General features: G+C 37.0%; 1 protein-coding gene and 1 non-coding gene across 2 annotated transcripts in view; one reads left to right on the top strand and one right to left on the bottom strand.

The window, feature by feature from the left end:
• Nucleotides 1-24,647, top strand: part of ANKRD31 (ankyrin repeat domain 31) — a 121,441-nt gene that overhangs the window by 62,403 nt on the left and 34,391 nt on the right. The window contains 6 exon segments of the mRNA XM_065941561.1: nt 758-2,270; nt 2,790-2,951; nt 4,936-5,073; nt 14,198-14,340; nt 21,286-21,448; nt 23,757-23,872. Of these exon segments, the coding sequence (XP_065797633.1) occupies nt 758-2,270; nt 2,790-2,951; nt 4,936-5,073; nt 14,198-14,340; nt 21,286-21,448; nt 23,757-23,872 (2,235 nt within the window).
• Nucleotides 4,170-4,242, bottom strand: TRNAK-UUU (transfer RNA lysine (anticodon UUU)). Its single transcript has one exon. It is a non-coding gene; the product is annotated as a tRNA-Lys (tRNA).

The following is a 24,647-nucleotide window of genomic DNA, read 5'->3' as shown; positions in this document are numbered from 1 at the left end:
CACTAATGTATTCGTAACCATTTCTACTTCCTTTCTCCTCTTTATAAAGCCATGAGGTTTATCAGCCATGTTGAATGTCCTCTGGCCTGAGCACAGTATGAGAGTCAAAGGTGTTAGCCCATCCCGTTAAACTTTACATGGTGGGCAGATATTTTTCATCTGATGCTTGGGTTGTGGTGTGTGAGAGGAAGTCCTGTCCCTGTTTCAGTCTTGTCAGCCCACAGTAATCTTTCCATACACGCCTACTTGGTTGTATATCTGTCTTTTTGTTTTTAAATCCTTTCTTCCACTACCCTACCTATGATTGCTCATAGATACCAGAGAAAGAAACTCTTAATTCTATCTCTATAACAAATGGGAGAGGAGAGTGGTTTTAAAGCATAGTTACAAAGATTACCTTGTGAAGGAATTACCTGATTATTTTAAAAGCCTATATGGATTAGCTTGATTAAAATTTTTATTATGTTTAGTAATAAGATTGATAGTGCTAAAATACTGGCAAGTACAAATTAAAATGTACAGGAAAAAATAATAATTAGCACATATACTGAGTTTGAATCTATTACATTTGTCTTTCTGCTTTTAGTCTATTTTTTCTGAAATATATATCAGGTTGTATATATCCCAGCAGGCCCTGTGGTTAGATCAAATTATAAAGTTGAATGGAATAATAGTTTTCTTTTTCTCCAATCCAGAATGAATTGAATGCAGAATTACAGCCGACAGTTAAAGCTAACTATGTATTTTGTTTCTATAGAAACCAAAATTCAGTTCTAAAAATCACAGTGGGTTTGTTTATGATGAAAATTCCGACAGACAGAAGCCAGAACATGTAGAAGTCAATGGAGGAAGCAAAAAGAGTTTATTTATAAATAAAGATATATATGAACATTATCAAAAAGATTCCCCAAACGTGGGAATTGGTAAATACAAGCAGAAACAATCAATTCTTAACCAGACACACTTTCCAGGATTCATAAAGGACATTCTCCACGGTGCTGAGGATCCCAGCACAAGTGTGTCTAAAGATAAAGGAAGAAGAAATTCACAACATAAAAGGACTCAAGTGGATGATATAAGCCAAGAAAGCAATCCAAGAAAGACAGTGACTGTCTCTTCTTCTAGGAGAATAAGCAGATCAGTTACTCGCCAGCAACAAGCTGTCCAAATCCTTGATGACCTTCCAGAAAAGTCATGTAAGCCTTTTAGCCAAGCTCTATCGGGCCTGAAAAATGGTTTGTGTAATGATGTTGAAACTTGTTCCGTTCACAGAGAGACATATACTCAAAGCCTGGATTTATCATCAGATAGTCAAGAAATAAAATGTATGGAAGTAGAATCCATTGACCAAGCTGAAGCTGTTTCTTTCTTAGGACTTTCTTTACATGAAAAAACCAAGTTACCACTTGTTACTACAGATCAGCAGCCTCATACTCACCAAGAACAGGAGGACATTAGCCTTTATAAATCTCATGAAAACAGTAACTCAGGTCAAAAAGATGAGAGCCTCAAGTGGGAAAAAATTTCCCCATCCTTTATAAAGGAAAATTTTAATAATGATGATCATGGTGATTCCTGTGCCTCTGAGGAGACTGTAATATCTAAAAAGGTGATAAGTTCTTCAGGTTGCAAAAACCATGATAATTATAAAGAGAATAAAACAAATACAGAAGAAATGGATTTTCAACAATTTTTACCTTCTCAAGACCATTTTCCACAGGAAAATGAGTTAAAAGCAGACAGCCTAACCATACTTCCACAACAGGAAGCTGTTAGTTTTTCTAATTCAGATAATATAATAGTTTCTGAACATGTTTCAAATTATGAACAATGTTTATGTGGACCTTCTTTTGATCACTCACATGGCAGTCCTGAACATACTCCTCTGGCTTGTATAGGAACACTCTCGACACATGAAGTTTCAGAGTTGACCAGTCATGAGAAGCTAGTCAAGAAGCCTCAGGATTATAGCCCCAGCATACTAATTCCTTTAATGAATCACGCAGATATACATATTGTGGAAAAGGTGAATAAGGAAGGAGACACTAAAAGGAATTATACTGACACAGACCAAGAAACAAGTCCTTCAAATAGGCCTTCATCCAGAGGTGTTCCTTCTCAAGTAATGGAAACAACTAAAGTTGAAAAAAGGAGACAAGAGAGCAAAGACGTACGAAATGTAGGTTTTCATGCTACTGACAATATCAGTGAAGAATTGACCAACATCTCACAACTTAGTCAGAGAGAAGAGAAGATTTCTCACAAACCAGGTATTAGTAGTATTGTTCAATTTGTACACATTTCCTATAGATTGAGTTATTTCACAGAAATTTCCAACTGAATTTCACTTAACTTCTGCCCAAACTGATCAGAATGAGGACATGTGGATCACAATTTGGAGATACTATTAATTAATTAAGTAATGGTATTTACTTTGAAAGAAGGTGCTAAATTAATATTGACAGAAGTTAAAAGCAACAGTATTTTTTTGAGTTTTTAGCTTTCTTTTTAATATAGCACCTACTTAATGTCAAGAAACCTAACAACATTTTCATAGCAGGAAAATGTTAGCTCCATTGATTTTAGTGATTCACTGTTGAAATTGCATCCAGGAAACTAATTTATGTTTGTTGTATGAAAACATTTTTAAAAGCTTCCATTCCTTTAAATAAAAAAGCAGTCTAGCAAGGAACAGAAATGTGGAGCAATTATATGATTAGACTCTTTCTTAGTCCTATAACCAGTAAGGAGAAATACAACACTGATACTTCAAAATTTTTTTTTTTCAGGTGAGGAATTTGTCAATGGAGATGAAAACACTATAAGAAATTGTAAAGGGAAAAAAGAAAAACCAGATTCAGAAATTCATATGCTTACTAACATCCAATCACACAAAAAAATTCAGAATTTCAGAAAAAGAAAAAATGTCTCCAAAGCTACCTGCAGCCAAGGTTTGTATTCCTATACTGTGTAGGGACAAGGTTTTTGCATGACCACTCCTAGCAATCCACTCTCCTTCAAAGAATTATATACACTTTCATATTTACTGTTTATTTTTTTAGTCATTCACTAATTTATAAGATTATTTTGGCTATATTTGTTGGGTGGTTTTACTGTAATTACCACTTGAGAATCTCTTAGTCTTCCAATATATTGTCATATTTTTGTCTGTTTGTTATGTTAGAGGAGATAAGGTAAACAGTAGAGACAGCAAGAAGTTTGAGTCGGGGCAGCACATCTGGATTGTGTCAGACCCCTTCGAACTTTCACTGAGCCCTTTTAACATAAGGGAAATTAAAGAAGCATAACCACTAGTTCCTTTTTGTCAGATACATGAACTGTGTGTGTTTGACAATATGGATAACTGACTATTCCTTGGTAGTTCTTGGAGCTAGTTCTGTGGTGAACCATAGGCTGGACTACTTCAGGTCAATGTTAAGCCCTGCGAAGTTGATTAGAAAGAAAAAGTTGATAGAGTAAGAGGTAGGAATACTAGACATCCTTTCTGAACTTTTCCCCATTGTCTCCCTCTTACGTAAACTAAAGTGCTTCTTATACGTACCTCCTATAGTGGGTTGAATAGTGGCCCCCCCAAAAAACCTATGTCCATGTCCTAATCCATGGAATCTATGATACTGTTGCATTTAAAGAGTGAATATTACCTTATTTAGAAGAGGAATCTTTGCAGATATAGTTAAGGACCTTGAGATAAGGGAATTGTATTGGATTTTCCAAATGGGATTCAAATCTAACAAGTATCCTTATAAAAGAAAAATGGAGACAGCTTTGAGACACACAAGGAAAGAGAAGATAATGTGAAGACCAGACAAGAGAACAATGTGGCCAAAAGCAAAGAAGCTAAGTTGGAGGAAGCAAGGAAGGATTCTTCCTTACAGCTTCCAGAGAATGTGCAGCCCTGCTGACACCTTGGAGTTGGATTTCTGGTCTCCAGAACCACAGAAACTAATATGTTTATCTGGCAGCACTTAATCAGATTTTAATGTAATTTTTTACATGTCTCTCATTCCCCTAGGCTGCAGGCCACTCAAAGAAGAGACGGTATCTTCTATTTTCTTTATATAATATTACAAAAATATCTTCTAGTACATCATTTTAGCATAGTTTAGGGGGAAATTGCATTGTTTTTATTTTGTTTATTTGTTTTTTGTTGCCTGGACAGGGACTTGAACCCTGGATCCTCAGATTAAAAGTCTGATGCTCTACCAGCTGAGCTACCCACACTGCGTTATTTTTAGTGTTTCTAACTTGTGATGTAAGGAAAAGAAATAAAAATATTTAGATAATAATATTTACTGAATTTTCTGTGAAAGAAAAATGAAATGCTCGATAGGCCATAGTTTGGTTCTTGAGATCTTTCCTCATCAGCAACACACTCATTGAGATATGAGAATAAATGTGGAAAGTGGATTATGGACTACTGAGTGAAATGAGTATAGAAATGAAGCAAGTCTTATTTGTTTCAGTCAAGCCTAGGATAGAGTGAACAACAGCTGGAATGAATTAATGTGCTCAGATGCTCTATCATTTCTTTACAAATTGTGTTTTAAAATAGCAACAGCAGTTATAATATTAATTGAGGTATGTTTCTGTGTGGGACTTGCCTAGTGGCTCAGATGGTAAAGAATCTGTGTGCAATGCAGGAGACGTGGATTCAATCCCTGGGTTGGGAAGATCCCCTGGAGAAGGGAATGGCACCCCACTCCAGTATTCTGGCCTGGAGAATTCTATGGACAGAGGAGCCTGGCGGGCTACAGTCCATGGGTCGCAAACAGTCGGACACGATGAAATGACTTTCACTTTCTGTGTAGTACATCCTTTTTAGGATGTTTTTAGGAAGTTGCTTTGTGTTTTCTAAGATCCTTCATAGTAACCAGCACTTGGCGGAAAACTCAGTCTTGCTTGGCAAATTTACAGAAATGAAAACGTCTGGGATCTATAAGAGGAATGCCACAGGGGAAAGCCGGCTTCATGTGGCTGCTAGAAGAGGACATTTGTCTCTGGTGAAAGCTCTGATAGAAGCTGGAGCAGATGTGAATCTAAAAGATAATGCAGGTTTGGATTTTTAAATTGTAAATGTCTTTGTAATTTGAACTCACTGATATATACATTTCACTCACCCTCCCCCATTTTGATCCTGTTATATAGATGCTCACTTTGAAAATTCTTTATATAATATTTTATGGTTTATCTTAGTTCCCACCAGTTGCCAAAATAACCATTGAAACAGCTTTTAATATACCTTTGGGAGCATTCGTTTATTTTCATTCATTTTCAGTAAAGAAGCTTTATTTAGGCATTTTCCTTGGAGGCTTTAATATCGTTACCTAACTTTATAGGGAATGCCAAATTTTCTCTTTCCTTGTCCCTTCTTTTCTTATTTCTTGATAATATTCCTTTTTTTCTTCCAGGTCTTGTTTTTATCTTAAAGCTCCATTTTTAAATTGATCTAACATTTTTCTCAAGCACACACACAAAAAACTTGTGTAAGAAATTCCAGAGGGGAAAAACTCAGATTGATTGTTCACATGTCTTTTTAAAGAGAAATGTGGCAATACAAGATATAAATAGGAAGGTCAGATGGTCTTACTCTAATTTAATCTCTGACTTGAAACCATTTGACATGATTAGTACTTACTTGGTCCCATGATAGCTTGTGTTCTGTTGATCTTTTGTCACTTGTATCAATAAATATTTTTGATGAGATTAATTTGTTTTAAAAAATGAAGATTATGTTTTTATTGAGATATACTTGATTTATAATATATTAGTTTCAAATGTACAACATAGTGATTCAAAATTGATAGACTATATTCCACTTAGTTATTATAAAATATTGACTGTATTCCCTGTACTGTACAATATATCCTTGAGCTTATTTATTTTATATATAGTAGTTTATACCTTTTAATTCCTTACCCTATCTTGCCCCTCTCTTCATCTCTCTCCCGCCTGGTAACCACTAGTTTATTGTCTATATCCATGAATCTGTTTTTGTTTTGTTGTATTTACTTGTTTCTTTTATTTTTTAGATTCTATGTATAAGGGATAACATAGAGTATTTATCTTTCTCTGTCTGACTTATTTCACTAAGGATGATACCCTCCAGGTTCATCCATGTTTTTGCACAAGGCAAAATTTCATTCTTTTTATGGCTGAGTAATACTTGTTTGCTTATTGTAAATAATGTTGCTGTGAACACTGGGGTGCATGTATCTTTTTGAATTAGTGTTTTTGTTTTCTTCAGATGTATACCCAACAGTGGAATTGCTGAATCATGGGGAGTTCTGTTTTTTAAGAAACCTGCACTGTTTTTCTCCAGTGTTTTTCTGCACCAATTCACACGCCCACCAACAGTGTGTAAGGGCTCTCTTTTTTACATACCCTCACCAGCGTTTGTTATTTGTTGGTGTTCTTTTTGTGAACATTGCTTGTGTTCTTTTTGATGATAATCATTCTGACTGAAGTGGGATAACATCTCATTGTGGCTTTGATTTGGATTGTTTTGATGATTATCAGTGTTGAGCATCTTTTCTGTATATCTGTCTGTCTGTCCATCTGTATGTCTTCTTTGGAAAGATCTTTTGGAAAGTTCAGGTCTTTTGCCCACTTTTTGATTGGCCTGTTTGTTTTTGATGTTGAGTTTTATAATCTATTTATCTATTTTGGATATTAACCCCTTACCAGTCATATCATTTGCAGATATTTTCTGCCATTCAGTAGATTTTCTTTTCTTTTTGTTAATGGCTTCCTTTGCTGTGAAAAAGTTTTCAAGTTCAACTAGATTCCATTTGTTTATTTTTTTATTTTGTTTCCTTTGTCTTAGGAGACAGATTCAAAACAATGTTGCTGCTATAATTTATGTCAAAAAACATTTTGTCTATGTTTTCTTCTATGAGTTTTATGGCTTCCAGTCATACATTTGGTTCTTTGGCTCATTTTGAGTTTATGTTTACATATAGTGTGAGCACTATTCTGATTTCATTTTTTTTAAACATATAGTTGTTCAGTTTTTCCCAGTACCACTATTGAAGAAACTATATTCTCCCCATTGTTTATTCTTGCCTCCTTTGTCACAGATTAACTAACATAAGTGTGTGGATTTATTTCTGGGCTGTCTATTCGGTTTCATTGATCTATGTGTCTCTTTTTCTGCCCATGTGACACTGTTTTGATTACTGTAGCTTTGTAGTATAATTTGAAGTCAGGGAATGTGATTCCTCCAGTCTGTTCTTTTTTCTCAAGTTTATTTTGCCTAGTTAAGATCTTTTGTGCTATCATACAAGTTTTAAAATTATTCTACCCCTGTGAAAAATTCCTTTGGTATTTTGATAGGACTTACACTGAATCTTAGATCAACATGGGTAGTATGGTCATTTTAACTATTAATTTTTCTAATACAGTATATCTTATCTTTTCAACTGTTTGTATAATCTTCAGTTTTTTTAATCACTTTTTTATAATTTCCTGAGTATAGATTTTTTACCTTCTTAGGTAGGTTTATTCCAAGGTATTTATTCTTTTTGATGCAGTTGAAGATGAGAAAGTTCCTTAATTTTGCTTTCTGATCATTTGTTGTTAGTGTGTAGAAATGCAACAGATTTATGTATATTAACCTTGTATCCTGCAGCTTAACTGAATTTATTGATAAGCCCTAGTAGTTTTTTAGTGGTAGCTTTAGGATCTTTCTATGAATAGTATCATGTCATCTGCAAAGAGTGCCAGCTTTACTTCTTCCTTTGCAGTTTGGATTCCTTTTATTTCTTTTTCTTCTCTCATTGCTGTGGCTAGGCCTTCTAATAATATGTTGAATAAACGTGAGAGTGGGCATCCTTGTCTTGTTCCTAATCTTATAGGAAATGCTTTTAGCTTTTCACTGTTGAATAAGATGTTAGCTGTAGGTTTGTCATATATGGCCTTATTATTTTGTTGAGATATGTTACCCCTATGCCCACTTTTTGGAGAGTTTTGATCATAAATGGATGTTGAATTTTATCACAAGCTTTTTCTGCATCTGTGTGATCATACGACTTTTATTGTTCATTTTCTTAATGTGGTATGTCACATTGATCGATTTGCAGACATTGCAAAATCCTTGCATTCCTAGGATAATCCCACTTGATCATGGTGTATGATACTTTTAATGTATTATTGGATTTGATTTGCTAAAATTTTGTTGAAGATTATTGCACCTATATTCTATCAGTGATATTGACCTGTAATTTTCTTTTGTGTGTGTGATATCTTTCTCTGATTTTGGTGTCAAGGAGATGCTGGCCATGTACAATGAATTTGGAAGTGTTTCTTCCTGTGCAATTTTTGGGAATAATTTGAGAAGGATAGGTATTAATTCTTCCCTAAATGTTTGGTAGAATTCATCTGTGAAGCCGTCTGGACTCCGTTGGGAGTTTTAATTACTGATTCAATTTCATTACTGGTAATTGATCTGTTCATATTTTGTATTTCTTCCTGATTAGGTCTTAGGAGATTGTACATTTCTAGGAATTTTTCCTTTTCTTGTAGGTTGTCCTTTTTGTTGGCACATAGTTGTTTGTAGTAATCTGTTATGATCCTTTGTATTTTTGTGCTGTTAATTGTAACATTTTAATTTATATCTTATTTTATTTGGGCCTTTTCTCTTTTTTCCTTGGTATGTCTGGCCAGAGTGTTTTCAATTTTATCTTTTCAAAGAATCAGCTCTTAGTTTCACTGATATTTTTTCTATTTAGCCTCTATTTAATTTATTTTTGCTCTGAACTTTATGATTTCTTTCCTTCTCCTTTCACATTTTTTGTTCTTCTTTCTCTTGTTCCTTTAGGGATAAGTTCAGGTTGTTTGTTTGAAATTTTTCTTCTATAGAAGTTTAGAACTTGCTGTTGCTATATCCTATAGATTTTGGATCATTATGTCCTCATTTTCATTTGTCTCTAGGTGTTTGTTGTTTTTTTCTTTGACTTCTTCAGTGATCCATTGATTGTTGAGTAGTATATTGTTTAGCTTCCATATGTTTGTGTTTTTTCAGTTTTATTCTTGTAGTTGATTTCTAGTCTCATAGTGATTTCAGTATAAATGAAAAGATATTCAATATGATTTCAGTGTTCTTATATTTACTGATACTTGTTTAGTTGCCTAGCATGTGACCTATCCTGGAGAATGTTCCATGTGCAATTGAAAAGAATGTGTATTCTGCTGCTTTGGGATGGAATGTTCTATATATATCAGTTTAAGTCCCTCTAGTATAACGTGTCATTTATGAGTTTTTCCTTATTGGTTTTCTTTCTGGATGATCTGTCCATTGATGAAAGTGGGATGTCAAAATCCCCTACTATTATTGTGTTACTGTTGATTTTTCCCTTTATGTCTGTTAATATTTGCTTTATATATTTAGGTGATCCTGTATTGGATACAGATACATTTAAAATTGTTATACCTTCTTCTTGGATTGATTGGTTGGTCATTATGTGATGTGCTTATTTGTTTCTTGTAACAATTTTTGTTTTAAAGTATTTTATCTAATACAGATATTGCTACTCCAGGTTGCTTTCTGTTTCCATTTGCATGGAATACCTTTTTTTCCATCCCCTACCTTTCAATCTGTGTGTGTCTTTAGATCTGAAGTGAGTCTCTTGTAGGCAGTATATATATATGGGTCTTGTTCTTGTATCCATTCAGTCACTCTTTGTCTTTTGGTTGGAGCATTTAGTCCATTTACTTTTGAAGTGATTGTTGATATGTGATGAACTATGGACGGAGGTTTGTGACATTGTACAGGAGACAGGGATCAAGACCATCCCCATGAAAAAGAAATGCAAAAAGGCAAAATGGTTGTCTGAGGAGTCCTTACAAATAGCTGTGAAAAGAAGAGAAGTGAAAAGCAAAGGAGAAAAGGAAAGATATTCCCATTTGAATGCACAGTTCCAAAGAATAGCCAGGGAGAGATAAGAAAGCCTTCCTCAGGGATCAATGCAAAGAAATAGAGGAAAAAACAGAATGGGAAAGACTGGAGATCTCTTCAAGAAAATTAGAGATATCAAGGGAACATTTCAGGCAAAGATGGGTTCAACAAAGGACAGAAATGGTATGGACCTAACAGAAGCAGAAGATACTAAGAAGAGGTGGCAAGAATACGCAGAAGAACTGTACAAAAAAGATCTTCATGACCCAGATAATCACAATGGTGTGATCACTCACCTAGAGCCAGACATCCTGGAATGTGAAGTCAAGTGGGCCTTAGAAAGCATCACTACGAACAAAACTAGTGGATGTGATGGAATTTCAGTTGAGCTATTTCAAATCCTGAAAGATGATGCTGTGAAAGTGCTGCACTCAGTATGGCAGCAAATTTGGAAAACTCAGCAGTGGCCACAGGACTGGAAAAGGTCAGTTTTCATTCCAGTCCCAAAGAAAGGCAATGCCAAAGAATGCTCAAACTACCGCACAATTGCACTCATCTCACACACTAGTAAAGTAATGCTCAAAATTCTCCAAGTCAGGCTTCAGCAATACATGAATCGTTAACTTCCAGATATTCAACCTGGTTTTAGAAAAGGCAGAGGAACCAGATATCAAATTGCCAACATCTGCTGGATCATCAAAAAAGCAAGAGAGTTCCAGAAGAACATCTATTTCTGCTTTATTGACTATGCCAAAGCCTTCAACTGTGTGGATCACAATAAACTGTGGAGAATTCTGAAAGAGACGGGAATACCAGACCACCTGACCTGCCTCTTGAGAAACCTGTATGCAGGTCAGGAAGCAACAGTTAGAACTGGACATGGATCAACAGACTGGTTCCAAATAGGAAAAGGAGTATGTCAAGGCTGTATATTGTCACCATGTTTATTTAACTTATTTTCAGAATACATCACGAGAAACGCTGGACTGGAGGAAGCACGAGCTGGAATCAAGATTGCTGGGAGAAATATCAATAACCTCAGATAGGCAGATGATACCACCCTTATGCCAGAAAGTGAAGAGGAACTAAAATGCCTCTTGATGAAAGTGAAAGAGGAGAGTGAAAAAGTTGGCTTAAAGCTTAACATTCAGAAAACTAAGATCATGGTATCTGGTCCCATCACCTCATGGGAAATAGATGGGGGGACAGTGGAAACAGTGTCAGACTTTATTTTTTTGGGCTCCAAAATCACTGCAGATGGTGACTGCAGCCATGAAATTCAAAGATGCTTACTCCTTGGAAGGAAAGTTATGACCAACCTAGACAGCATATTAAAAAGCAGAGACATTACTTTGCCAACAAAGGTCCATATAGTCAAGGCTATGGTTTTTTCACTGGTCATGTATGGATGTGAGAGTTGGACTGTGAAGAAAGCTGAGCACCGAAAAATTGATGCTTTTGAACTGTGGTGTTGGAGAAGACTCTTGAGAGTCCCTTGGACTGCAAGGAGATCCAACCAGTCCATGCTAAAGGAGATCAGTCCTGAGTGTTCATTGGAAGGACTGATGCTGAAGCTGAAACTCCAATACTTTGGCCACCTCATGCGAAGAGTTGACTCATTGGAAAAGACCCTGATGCTGGGAAAGATTGAGGGCAGGAGAAGAAGGGGATGACAGAGGATGAGATGGCTGGATGGCATCACGGACTCAATGGGCATGAGTTTGAGTAAACTCCAGGAGTTGGTGATGGACAAGGAGGCCTGGTGTGCTGCGATTCATGGGGTTGCAAAGAGTTGGACACGACTGAGGACTGAACTGAATTGAACTGAACTGTATTGCCATTTTATTCATGGTTTGGGAGTTGTTTTTGTAATTCTTTTCTTATTCATTTTTTTCTTTTGTTTTCTTGTTATTTTATGATTATCTTTAATGTTATGTTTAGTTTCCATTTTCTTTTTTGCATGTCTATTATAGATTTTTCATTCATGGTTACCATGAGTATGTGTGTGTGTGTGTGTGTGTATGTGTATATATATATATGATTGTTTTAACTTGCATCTGATCTCTTAGTTTCAAACAGATTCTAACAACCCTGCATATTTACTCTCCACTCCTCCAGTTATGTAAGGAGTTTCCAATATCTGTTTTTAGTATCATATTTTTCATCTGTTTTGGGTGTTCCTTAACTACTTATTATGGTTATAGATGATTTTATTTCTTTTGTCTTTTAAACTTCCTATTAATTTTGTACCCAGTTGACTTACTGTCTTTACTCTATATTTGCCTTTACCATTAACTTTTTCCTTTTGTAATATTCATGTTTCTACTTGTGGCCTTTTCTTTTTTGCTTAGAGGAGTCCCTTTCACATTTCTCATAAAGCTGGTTTGGTGGTGCTGAGCTCTTTTAGCTCTTGCTTGTCTATACAGCTTTTGATATCTTCATCATGTTTGATAAAAGCCTTGCTGGGTACAGTATTTTTGGTTGTACATTTTTCCCTTTCATCACTTTAAATATATGGTACCACTACCTTCTGACCTGCAGAGTTCTATTGTAAAGTTAGCCAAAAGTCTTATGGAAGTTCCCTAGTATGTTATTTGTTGCTTTCTCTTGCTGCTTTTTATATTCTCTGTCTTTAAATTTTTCCATTTAAATCACAGTGTGTCTTAATGTGGTCCTCTTTAAGTTGATCCTGTTTGGGATTGTCTTGATGTTGTTTCCTGGGCCTGGATGTCTCTTTGTTTTCCCAGGTTAGGGGACTTTTCAGCTATTATGTTTTCAAATATATTTTCAGTCCCTTTCTCTCTCTTCTTCATCTGGGACTCCTATAATGAAAGTACTGGCACACTTGATACTGCTCCAGAGAGCTCTTAAACTGTCCTTACTTTCTGAATTCTACTGCTGTGTCACCCAGCTTACGGATATGTCCTTGTATATCGTTTAGTGTATTGTTAATTCCTCTTGGTGCATTTGTCATTTCAGTTATTGTGTTCTTCATCTCTGCCTGGTTGGTCTTTGTTCTCTAACTCTTTGTTAAAAACTTCTAATTTCTCTGTTTATCCATTCTTCTCCCAAGTTCTTTGACTATCCTTGTAGTCATTACCTTAAACTCTTTCTTAGATAGATTTCCTATCTCCACTTCACTTAGTTCTTCTCCTGGGGTTTTATCTTGTTTCTTTCTTTTAAACATATTCCTCTGTTGCCTCATTTTGCGTAACTAACTAGTTTTATTTCTATGTGTCTGATAGGTTTGTTACATACCGCAGCCTTGGAGAAGTAGCCTCTTAGAGGAAATGTCCATGCTTCTAGGAGCTCACTTCCCTCTGATAGCAGAGCTGTGTGTCCTGGCCCCCCATGTGGGCTCCATGCGTCCTCCTGTGTGTCAGGCTGACTGCTGTGGGTGGTCTGCTGGGCTGGCTTGCCCCGGTTGGGTTGGCTGCCCTGCTTGTGTGGGGCTGCTGGCCTGGTTGGGGGGCTGTGTCACAAGGCAGCTGGCCGTTGACCCCCAGGGGACCCCAGGACTAGTGCTTGCTTTCTGATGGGCAGAGTATGGATATAGGAGATCCGGGGCTGTTTCCTGCCTTCCAGTGGATGAAGCTGGTTCTTGGAACTACTGCCAGCCCACTGGTGAGCAGAGCCAGGTTTTGGGGACTGGATACAGGGCCCACAGGTTCCAGAGCTCGTGTTGCACTGCTGATGAGTGGGACCAGTGCTTGATACAGGTGGCTGTGGGGTTCCTGGACCTAAAGTGTATGCTGGCCTGCTGCTGAGCAGAACTTGAGCCCAGCTGGTCCTAGGGCTGGTGCTGGCCTGCTTGTTGGTAGACTGACTTCTGTCACAGCAGGCTGTGGAGCTGTAATTGTCCAGGGACTGGCGGCCACCTGCTGGTGGCTCAGGCTATTCCCAAGGCTAGAGCTGGCCTGCTGATGGATAGGGCTTAGGCCCAGGGGTTTCTGGGGCTGGTCCTCACCCACTGGTGGGTGGAACTGGGCTCCAGGGTCTCTGGCTGCAGAGCCCTGGGTGTCCTGGGTCTAGTGTCTGTGCACTGTGGGAGGATCTGGGTCCTGGGCCTTCTGGTGGACAGGGCCATGTCCAAGGGCAGCTGTGGGCTCAGAGGATGTTAAAGTAGCCTGTTTTCAATATTATTTCCTGTCCAGTACTTGGTATATACATTTGAATCAATATATATATTCATCCCATTAGTGCAAATAAACTTAATAATGAGGATACTGCTTGAGTATTGATTTGTAAGTAGCTTCTTTTGTTTTTTCTTTTTTCCTTTTTTAGGTTGGACACCACTTCATAATGCAGCTAGTAAGGGATGGAATGATGTAATTGTAGAGTTGCTAAAAGCTAGCGCTAATGTTAATTGTGAAAATGTAGATGGAATTCTACCCTTACATGATGCTGTTGCAAACAACCATTTAAAGGTATAGTGCATCATATTAGGTTCCTATTTCTTTTTCTTTCAAAAATGAATGAAGACAGTGAAGGTATTTTAAATTGCTAATTAAAGTGATTCCTTAAGACAAAGAATTTTTAAAACTGCTTAGAGGTATAAGTGTATATGATATTATATATAGTTTAGAAGAGCAATATATTTCCTAATGAATCCTGTTTCCATTATCTCTTCATTGTGTAATTCATGTAAATCAATGAAATGAAATGGCTAAGAGTAAACACAGCCTAACAATGTAATACATTCTAATTTTAATTGTCTTAAATGATTTGCTGTTGTACGTAAAAGAGTATAATAGTGATGATATATGTGATAGCCAGACAATTTTTAAACTCAGAAATTTCTTAGTGAGTTTAAAGTTTCAAAGAAATGGGTAAAAGCTTAAGTTGCCTGTTTCTTTGGGGATTGTTGTATTTTTTTTCTCATTTTTTTAAATAAACAACTATGGTGAAAATAACGGGAAAATTACTAGGTTGTTTATTAGAGTAACACTAAATTTCAAATCTAGATTTTAAATTCTTCAGATTTTTAAACTTATCTTTTTTTTTTGACAAACCTTATAAGAAGATTTGTCTATAGATAGTGTAGATTTCAGGAATAATTTTTTGCTTTGAAAAATAGTTAAGGAAATTATCAGCAACAACAAGAGTATAAAACCAAGATTCATGTAAAAAATATTTTGGATCTCTCACTAATACCACTTTATCTGTCTCTAGGTATTTTTTAATAGTCTGGTAGTTTTTATTCAATTTTGTGAAAATATATCTCCACTGTTTTCAGCCTGAATATAGTCATGTGAAAGAAGAGTATTGAATTTGTGATTTGCAGAGATAAAAGATATAAACTAATAATTAAGAATAATACCAGATGGGTAGGCTAATGTCCAGGGAGGCTTCTTTTGATCAAAGAAGCTCTTTGACCTTAAAGATGTTTAAACTAAAAAGGAATTGACAAAATCTTGAGGTTGTGTGATTGTGCAGTGGGAGAAAACAAACAGGAAGAGCCACTGAAGTGGTGAAGCTACTGGTTATTAGTACAGGGAAAAGGTCATTTAAAGTGAAACCTCTTAAATAAGGGCAAAAAATTCATAGTAGGAAAGTTAGGATTTTAGACTATCCTGAAAAATGCAATATAGAAACAAGGACCACCCCCAACATCACCCTTGTACCTGGAAACTTAGAAGGTGCTACCGAGGTCAGCATATGGTATTCATGGGTAAGGTTTGTTCCAGCAATATAGTAAGGATGCATAGTTGGATCATCAGAGGAGAAGGTGGAGCCTGGAGATACCTGTGTGCAGGCTCTACTGTGTACTCTTCTTCACGAGAGGCCACGGACGGTTTGCTTTTGCCTCAGCGGTGAAAGTCTACTGACATAAGTACAAAGCTTCTGTCCGGGAAAGCTGATTAGAAACTTAATGCTCACGGTTTACATTGAGGGCTGGTCATGTGGGCACCCTCTACCTAGCGCTTAACAAGATTCCAGACTCCCAGAGAGTCACAGCAATTAGGGAAAGTTTTATATCACTGCTGGACACGGACTGCCAGCCCGGTTCTCACATGCCAGCTACAGGCCAACCATGTAAGCAGCCTCTCTAGATAGCAGTCTTGGGCTTGCTATGTTAACTCCTCTGAATAGTAGTGTATTTAGTTTCTAACTGAAGTACATACTGATTGCTTTCTGGTTCAGCAGAGACACAATAAAGTATGTTTTCTTGGCCTAGCTTTTCTGGCAAAATAGTATGACAGCACATACTTTATCTCACAGTTGACTTTTTGCATCATGGTCTAAAGGAAGTTCTTTTTTTCAAAAAATTTGAAAGGTGCCACAAGTTTTGACCCTAGGTCCTGTATTAATACACATGTTAAAATCCTGATTTTTCTTTTTTTATGCTTATTGCTATCAGGTTGTCACTCCTAGGCCCTTTCAGAGGGTAAAGACAGGAAAATATGTGAGTATACTAATACATGTATACTCATATCTATATCTCTGAATTAATCTATCTGTATATATTAAAATAAACTTGAATTAAAACTGTCTTCTCAGACTCTAATCCAGCTTCACAGAGTTCATTCTAGCTTTTATCCATCTTGTTTCTTTATAACTTCCTTTTCTGACAATGATAAACCTGGTTATTTTATCCACAATTTATTTACTTATTTGTCCAACTCTCATATAAATGTAAAGCATTTTCAGAATTGTTAATCCATATCACTGTGTAAAACACATTTCTCTTTTAGAGCGAGGGCTGGCAAACAGCTCCCAGGGCAATTCTGGCCCTTTGCCTGTTTTGGAATAGCAGATAGCTGAGAGTTAATTTTTATATTCTTAAATGAGTAGGTGGGGGAAGGCAGAATATTTCATGAAAATTTCATGGAATTCACATTTTAGTGCACATGGATAAAGTTTTACTGGAACACAGTCATGCTCATTTGTTTACGTGTTGTCTGTGACTGCTTTTGTGCTCTGTTAGTAGAGTTGAGTAGTTACGACAGAGACATCACGGCATACACACACAAAATAATTACTATCTGGTTCTTTCCAGAAAAAGTTTGGTAATTTCTAAATAAGACTATAGTGATCATGTAGTTCTTCTTGGCTTTAGCTTTACAGTATCCAGCTAAAAACACCATATTCCAAAGTAATTTAGATAAGCTAATTTAAAGACAAGTCTTGTATTTTTAATACTGCTAGTTCATTATAATCTACATTAAATCTTCAAAAGAGTCAACATCACACTTTAAATTTTTATGTAATAAATTTAACCCTTTCTAACTGTAGCTCAGTTGGTAGAGAATCTGCCTGCAACGCAGGAAGCCCAGGTTCAATTCCTGGGTTGGGAAGGTCCCCTGGAGAAGGAAATGGCAGCCCACTCCAGCATTCTTGCCTGGAGAATCCTATGGACAGAGAAACCTGGCAGGGTACAGTCCATGGGGTCACAAGAGTCAGACATGACTTAGCGACTAAACCACCACCACCACCATATTAAAATTCTGATTTTTCTTTTTTTAGGTTAGCAGTTTTATCTTTTAGTTTATCCCTTATCAGTTTTGCTTCACAGGTACTTTAAGCATTTCTACAATATTATTTTAATATATGACTTCAGGAAATCCTGGGCTTCCCTGATAGCTCAGTTGGTAAGGAATCCGCCTGCAATGCAGGAGACCCTGGTTCGATTCCTAGGTCAGAAAGATCCCCTGGAGAAGGTATAGGCTACCCATTCCAGTATTCTTGGGCTTCCCTTGTGGCTCAGCTGGTAAGAAATCCACTTGCAATTCAGGAGACCTGGTTTCGATCCCTGGGTTGGGAAGATCCCCTGGAGAAGGGAACAGCTACCTACTCCGGTATTCTGGCCTGGAGGATTCCATGGACTGTATAGTCTATGGGGTCACAAAGAGTTGGACATAACTGAGCAACTTTCACTTTCTTTTCAGGCAATCCTACATCTTTACATTTTGACTTTGTTATCAATTTGTAGTATATTTTTCTGGCCAGTATTCTGGCCTGGAGAATTCCATGGACACAGGAGCCTGGCAGGCTACAGTCCATGGGGTTGCAAAGATTCGGACATGACTGAGTGACTTTCACTTCATAAGTGAGAATTTTCCTGTTTTGAAGACTCTAGCTCCTCTCATAGCAATTTGGTAACTTCAAGGGGTAGAGAAGAGGATTACTCAGACGTTGAGGGTCTTCTGTAAAGACAAATGTCACGAACTGAAAATTAACCACAGGAAATAGCAGAAAGGGAACTTGGTTTAGCAGACAAAACACAGAACTGGATATTGGAGAACTTGAAGTCTAGGCCTAGTTCTGCTGCTTGAAAAAGATAAAAATAACTTTATCCTTGAAATAAGGAGTTTGATCTAGAGTTGCACTGTCCTGTACTATAGCCACTAACCACATAATGACTATTTAAATTACTTAAAATCAATTAAATTAAAAAATTCAGTTCTTCAGTTGCATTAGCCACATTTGAAGTACTCAGTAGCTACATGCGGCAAGTGGCTCCCGTATTAGACAGTGCAGATTAGAACATTTCCATCATCACAGAGACCTCTGTTGGACAGCTCTGGTCTAGAGCAAGGATTGGTAAATATTTCCTGCAAAGGGCTAGATAATCAGTAGTTTAGGTTTTCTGGGCCACACAGTCTCTATTGCAACTACTCACCTGCTGTTCTGTTACAAAAGCAACCCTAGACAGTTTGTAAATGAGTTGGTTTTGACTGTGCACCAATAAAACTTCATTTACAAAGTCAGGCAGCAGACAGGATTTGGCCCATGGACCATAGTGTGCTATTATTGCTTGTTCTAGAGAATCACTGGTGTTGTTGATACCTTAGTGGTGATACAGATAAAGTTTGCTTTTGGATTAACCTTCCATATCTCTATTGCCTTCACTTTAAAGAGAAATATTCTATTTAAAATGAAGGAGGTAGTGTTTTTAATGATATTTTAATTATTTTGACACATATATTGGCCAGCATCTTTCCTTATATCTTCATTAACTTTCCCTCCATGTAACAGTTTGTCTGTCATTTGTTCTTTTTATTTCTGATTCACTTTCTCCCTTTTGTCCCTATTTCTTTTTTTTTTTTTTTTTTGAGGTAGGATATTGATAGATAATCTAGAAAGATAAGTAAGGGAGCAAGATATATAAATATATATTATTGTAGACCTGTGTGTGTGCTAAGTCATTTCAGTCATGTCCAACTCTTTGTGACCCTATGGACTATAGCCCGTCCTGCTCCTCTATCCATGGGATTCTCCAGACAAGAGTACTGGAGTGGATTGCCATTTCCTTCTCCAGGGGATCTTCCCGTCCCAGGTCTCCTACATTGCAGGCAAATAAATTCTTTACCACTTGTGCCACCTGGGAAGCCCAATTGTAGAACTAATAAGTATCAATTCTATAATATCCTATGTATTTAATTCTTGATTTTCTCTCTTGCATGACTATGTACAAAGTTGAGTTCATCATCTTATTTTCTTTTTCAACTTGCATATTTTTAAAAGATCTTAGTTTCTATTTTAAGTTATCTTCCAAGGTGGTTTTGTATTCTGCCTTATAAACTGTGGAGTATTAAAAGATAAGGAAAAGGAGAATGAGAGGAAAAGTTTTTTTTTTTTAAAGCTAAAATATGGGTGGGAATGGATACTCACTTTTGTACAAGATAGGATAGCAGGGATAAGATATCCCCTCCCACCTTAAAAGCTAGGAAAGGGAGCAAAACATGTGAAATAACAGTTCTGAGATTTTAGACAACATGCAGGAGAGGGCAGAAGCCACTGAGCCGAGCCCTGTGGATTGCCCCGCCTTATGGGCTAGAGGGGGTTTCCAGGCAGTAGTGTACGGAGGAGGAAAACAGATAGCCTTCTGATCTCAGAGGGTTGAGAAGACAGAATATGGGGTTTAAAAGGCTCCAACAGCTAAAATTTTGAGGGTAAGATACCAGACAGAATGTATCTGCATAGAGCAACCTCTCCAGCGATTTAAAGGGGGAACTTCCTAGTTTTCAAAATTACTCATTCTGAAAAGAATGAGACATCTTGAAAATAAAATATTTAACTGTAAAAGTGAAAAAAAAATAATAAAGGGGGAACTTCCTTAATTCTTTGGCTGATCTACAAATGTGTGTAAGGGAACTACGTAAAGAGGCAGAATGCTGCAGGGAGGGCTGGCAGAACCATTGCTGGGGCTTACACACAACTAATTAGGGGACTGTTTTCCCTTGTACCCTGCCATGTGCGAAGTACTTTATACGTGAGTTCACAATTAAGCCTTGTGGGTGAGAAAAATGAGATTCAAATGGTAAGTAACCTGCCCAAGGCCATAGCTAGTAAGTAGCAGGAGTGAGTTTTGTATGCTTGACCTTAAAACAAATGTATTTTCCTTCATGCTGGACTAATTCTAGGCTGATAGAACAAATAAAGAGCTGTCATAATTTCTACTGGTGCATTTGCTTCTAAATTTTTATGCTTCTCCATACCTGAACACAAGTGGAAAGAGGAAGGCTACTAGCACATAGCATATCTTTAACAGAATACTGACCATCTTTTCCTGATCAAAAGACTTTTCAATGATTTGAGTTGCTTGTGTTATGCAGATAGAATCATTGACTGTTTTTTACTAATTGACTTTTACTATCAACTAATAAGTGACAGTCTTTAACTTTGAGGAATTACAAGTTTAATTCTAATACACAAGTTTGAGTTATTCAGGAAAGCATTATTTATATTAGAAACTTTTGCCCCCAGAATGTCACAACATTTATCTTTGACCTCAGTTTTCTCTTCTGTAAAAGATGGGGTTGGAGTAGATTGTTTATTTCTTTTTATCTTGTTAAGATTCTTTGAATACAAGTCATCTATTTAGGAAACATATTTGCATAGAGAGTATTAAAATGGACATTAGTTTCCCAGGCTAACTTATAAAAACTCCTAAACAAGTAATGTATCTGAAGTATAGTTCAAGTAAAACTTTATTCAACTTTGTCTAATGGCAGTTTATAATACAGTGCATATTATAGTATAATATAATACAATATAATATAATCCTGAAATGATCCTTACTCCCTTCTGTACCCTATCTTCCAGCAGCTTAGGGGAGGACAAAAGGCTGTGTAAAAGAGATAGAGTAAATCCTTTTGCATATCAGTCTATATAAGTCTGCTCTTAGACAATGTAAGCAGCATATCTGGTACTTTCATATCATTGTATTTGATTCTCCTGTGAAGACAGATCAGGCCAAACAGTGAATCAGTTTACAATTGTCATATCAAATTTAATCAAAATTTTCTTGGTCAGAGTTTGAGAAATTTTTTGATCACTTTTCATATTGATAGTGTTATCCTATAATGAAAGCATAAATGGTTGATTTTAGGTGTCTGTAGAGATAACTTTGGAAAAATACCTTCTAGGCAACGGAGATTCTACTACAACATGGAGCAAACCCTAATCAAAAGGACAAAAAGCAGAGGACTGCTTTGGATGAAGCAGATGATGAAAATATGAAAGAGCTGCTGAAATCTTATGGTGCTATTGAGACTAACAATAGAGATGAGACTGATGCTATAGTTGCTGGTATGTATAGCAATATTTCTTGCTATTTTATACAAGTGTATACCTCTGCTTGGGCTTCCCTGGTAGCTCAGACGGTAAAGTGTCTGCCTGCAATTCTGGAGACCTGGGTTTGATCCCTGGGTCAGGAAGATCCCCTGGAGAAGGAAATGGCAACCTGCTCCAGTACTCTTGCCTGGAAAATTCCATGGATGGAGGAGCCCGGTAGGCTACAGTCCATGGGATCACAAAGAGTTAGATATGACTGAGCAACTTCAACTTCACATACTTCTGTTTAGAAAAACAAATTCTTCAGATTTGTGTAAATTGTTTCAAAACTAGGGATACTTTTTTGTCTGTTTATTAAACTCTTGAAAAGCATAATTTATTTTTAGAAATGGCATTTCAAAACTTGGTTTAATTTATTGATTAAATGGTTCTATTGTATTGGAATTATATGTTGAAACAAAACACATTCATTAAACATTCATCTCTCATAACACTGGATCTGAGATAGAGCTGTTACTGAAACTGTGCAAATTGGTTTACTTTATAGTGGGGCTGGAAAAGGATGACATTATACTAAAGTCTTTGCAACTAAGATTCCATTACTTCAAAAGTTATAATGATTCATGCAAAAGTTGGACTCATGCTAACTTTTCAAGACAAATATTCTAATGCTAGAATATGAATTTGTTAAGCAAATATACTATACTTATATATGTGTGTGAGTGTATGTGTAATATACAGTGGAATATATAGTGGAAAGAATATTTCAAGGAAATATATAGTCAGGGAAATTTTTATGAAGCATTTTTAGCAGTAGTTTGCACTTAAATAATATAATGAGTTATCCACAAGAAGTAAGCATTTAGTCCTGCCATTTGTAGCAACATAGGTGAGCCTAGAGAATGTCGTGTTAAATGAAGTAAGCATAGAAAGATACAGAAAGGCAAACTTTTTGTGGTGTCACTTATATATGGAACCTTACAAAGTCAAGTGCCAAGAACCAGATAGATGGTTGAGTGGTGGTTGCCAAGGGCTTGGGGGAGGAAGTGGTAGAGGAGTTGGAGAAATGTTGATCAAAGAGTACAAAGTTTCATTTAGAAGATGAACTGGTGCTGCGGGTCTAATGTATAAGATGATGATTACAGTTTTTAATAGTAAATTGTATACTTGCAGTTTGCCAAGAAAGTAAATTTTAAATGTTCTCACCAACACACACACACAAACACCAGGTAACAATGTGAGGTGACAGATGTGTTTGGTTTTTTTTTAAAGACGCATTTAGTGAGCACTGACTTAGAAAACATGCATTTGCTGAGCACATGCTGTACACTTCGGCCCAGGAGGAGCTTCCAGTCTTGTGGAGAGAGAAGCCAGAAAACAGGCAGTTAAAAACAATTTTGGAAGCGTTGAGGAGAGGGCGTTGATCTTCCTTTTCCTTTATGTGTGAGCCTTGACTCGTGGAAGAAAAAAGCCAGGAGCTTATCTGTCCTGTCTATGAGGGAGATTATTGGGAAGAGAACCCCTATGACATGCTTTTCCCCTGGCCTGCCACTGTCCTTACCAACTGATAGGATTGGTGAGAGGCAAGGGTAGTCATCAGGTCCTATTTTACTGGCGCGTAGATCCCATGTAGGTCAAAGTCAAGAGACTGACACACAGATCCTCGTTTCTTTGTCTGCTACCATGTGCTAAGCCCATAGGGTATGAGACTCTTATAGCCCCAGGCATGTCTTTTTCCCTCTTTAGAGCCATGTTTGGGGCTATTGTGCACTGTGTTATAAAGTGCTAGGTCTATTCCCACTTTTCTGTTGTTCCTTGTGTATACCTTTCCTTGGACAGGTAACCCAACAGAATGAGGGTATAGGGTAGACATATGTGGAGAAAGGGAATCCGGAATGGGAGAAGGTGCAGAGAGAATTTTATAGAGAGAGTGAATTACAGTCATAGTAGAGCATGGACTTGAAGTCAGATCTGGTTTCAGTGCTAGCTATGTGACACATCAGTCTACTTCTTGAATGCCCCTAAGCTTCATGTTCCTCTTCTGTAAAATAGATGGAATTAACTACCTACCCCTCAGGGCTCATATGAAGATTAAATAAGATGATTCATGGAAAGAGTTGGATATCCAGCATGTGATAAGTATTCAATAGATTTGCTGAATTTAGTCAATTGATAATAAATAATGAGGTGCTAATCAACATTAAGATATCATGGTAATTATAGGCTTAATTTATCCTTCCTATTCCTGTCACCATTACAACTGATAAAATTAGGCAAAATTTTTGCACATTCTTAATATATTTTCTGATTTTATGTTTTAAAGTAAAAATTCCTGACGTCCGGGCAAGAAGACATAAACGGTGCATTTGTGATGATTCCAAAACTGTTGATACACCTTCTGTTTCACACCAAGAAAAAACAGAGGAAAACCTTTCCATGGTGAGTGAAGTTGAAATGCTTTTGTTCTGTAGCCTAGAAAATGCCATTCTTTGGGCCAGCCAGCCATTGACTATTGGCAGCATTCTTTCCATTTTAAGGACATGCAGGTTAAAAATGTTTTTTTGGTCATAAAAAAATAATACAGCGTAATTGAGTAGAATGAATGTTTTGCCAAAAGTTTTACTTTTGTTTTAGGTTTGAAGGATTTGTTAGCCAAAGAAACCACTTGTTACACACATAAACATTTTCAGTTTTTTATAGATTATTTGACTTAATTTCAATATACAAACATTAAAAGAAAAGAAATAGAAACAATAGAGAGAAATAACAGCATATATATACATCACCAGTTGGGCCAGCCTACATCCAGGCTTGAACAGTACTGGGAGTCACAATTGGGACAGGTTCTGGGCAGTGCATCTGCCCTATGGGTGAGACTTCAGACTGCAGTTTCAGGGACTCCTGCTTATAATCCCAGGCCACAAACTGGTATCAGCATCAGTTTGCGTGCAGAAATGCAGCTCTGGGTTTACTTCATACCTTTTCCAGTGCTGTTTCACCTTGCGCGTCACTCACAGAATTTCCTCGGATCCTGGGGTTGGCCAGGCCTCCAGGGGCTCAAGCATTCCAAGACCCGCTCCCTTTCTTGTGTAAAGTGACTCCTGCCTTGCTCTGCTTGAGGGCAGGCACTGAATTCAGAACCTAGGCAGTGCCCAGACAGGTGGTCAGAGAGGCCTGCTGTCCTGCTTCTGAAGCCAGAATAAGACTTCTATTT

This window comes from Muntiacus reevesi, chromosome 7 (assembly GCF_963930625.1).
Source record: "Muntiacus reevesi chromosome 7, mMunRee1.1, whole genome shotgun sequence".
Classification (NCBI taxonomy): Eukaryota; Metazoa; Chordata; class Mammalia; order Artiodactyla; family Cervidae; genus Muntiacus; species Muntiacus reevesi.
Note: the sequence above shows the minus strand (reverse complement) of the source record. Positions and strands in the feature narration are given on the sequence as shown.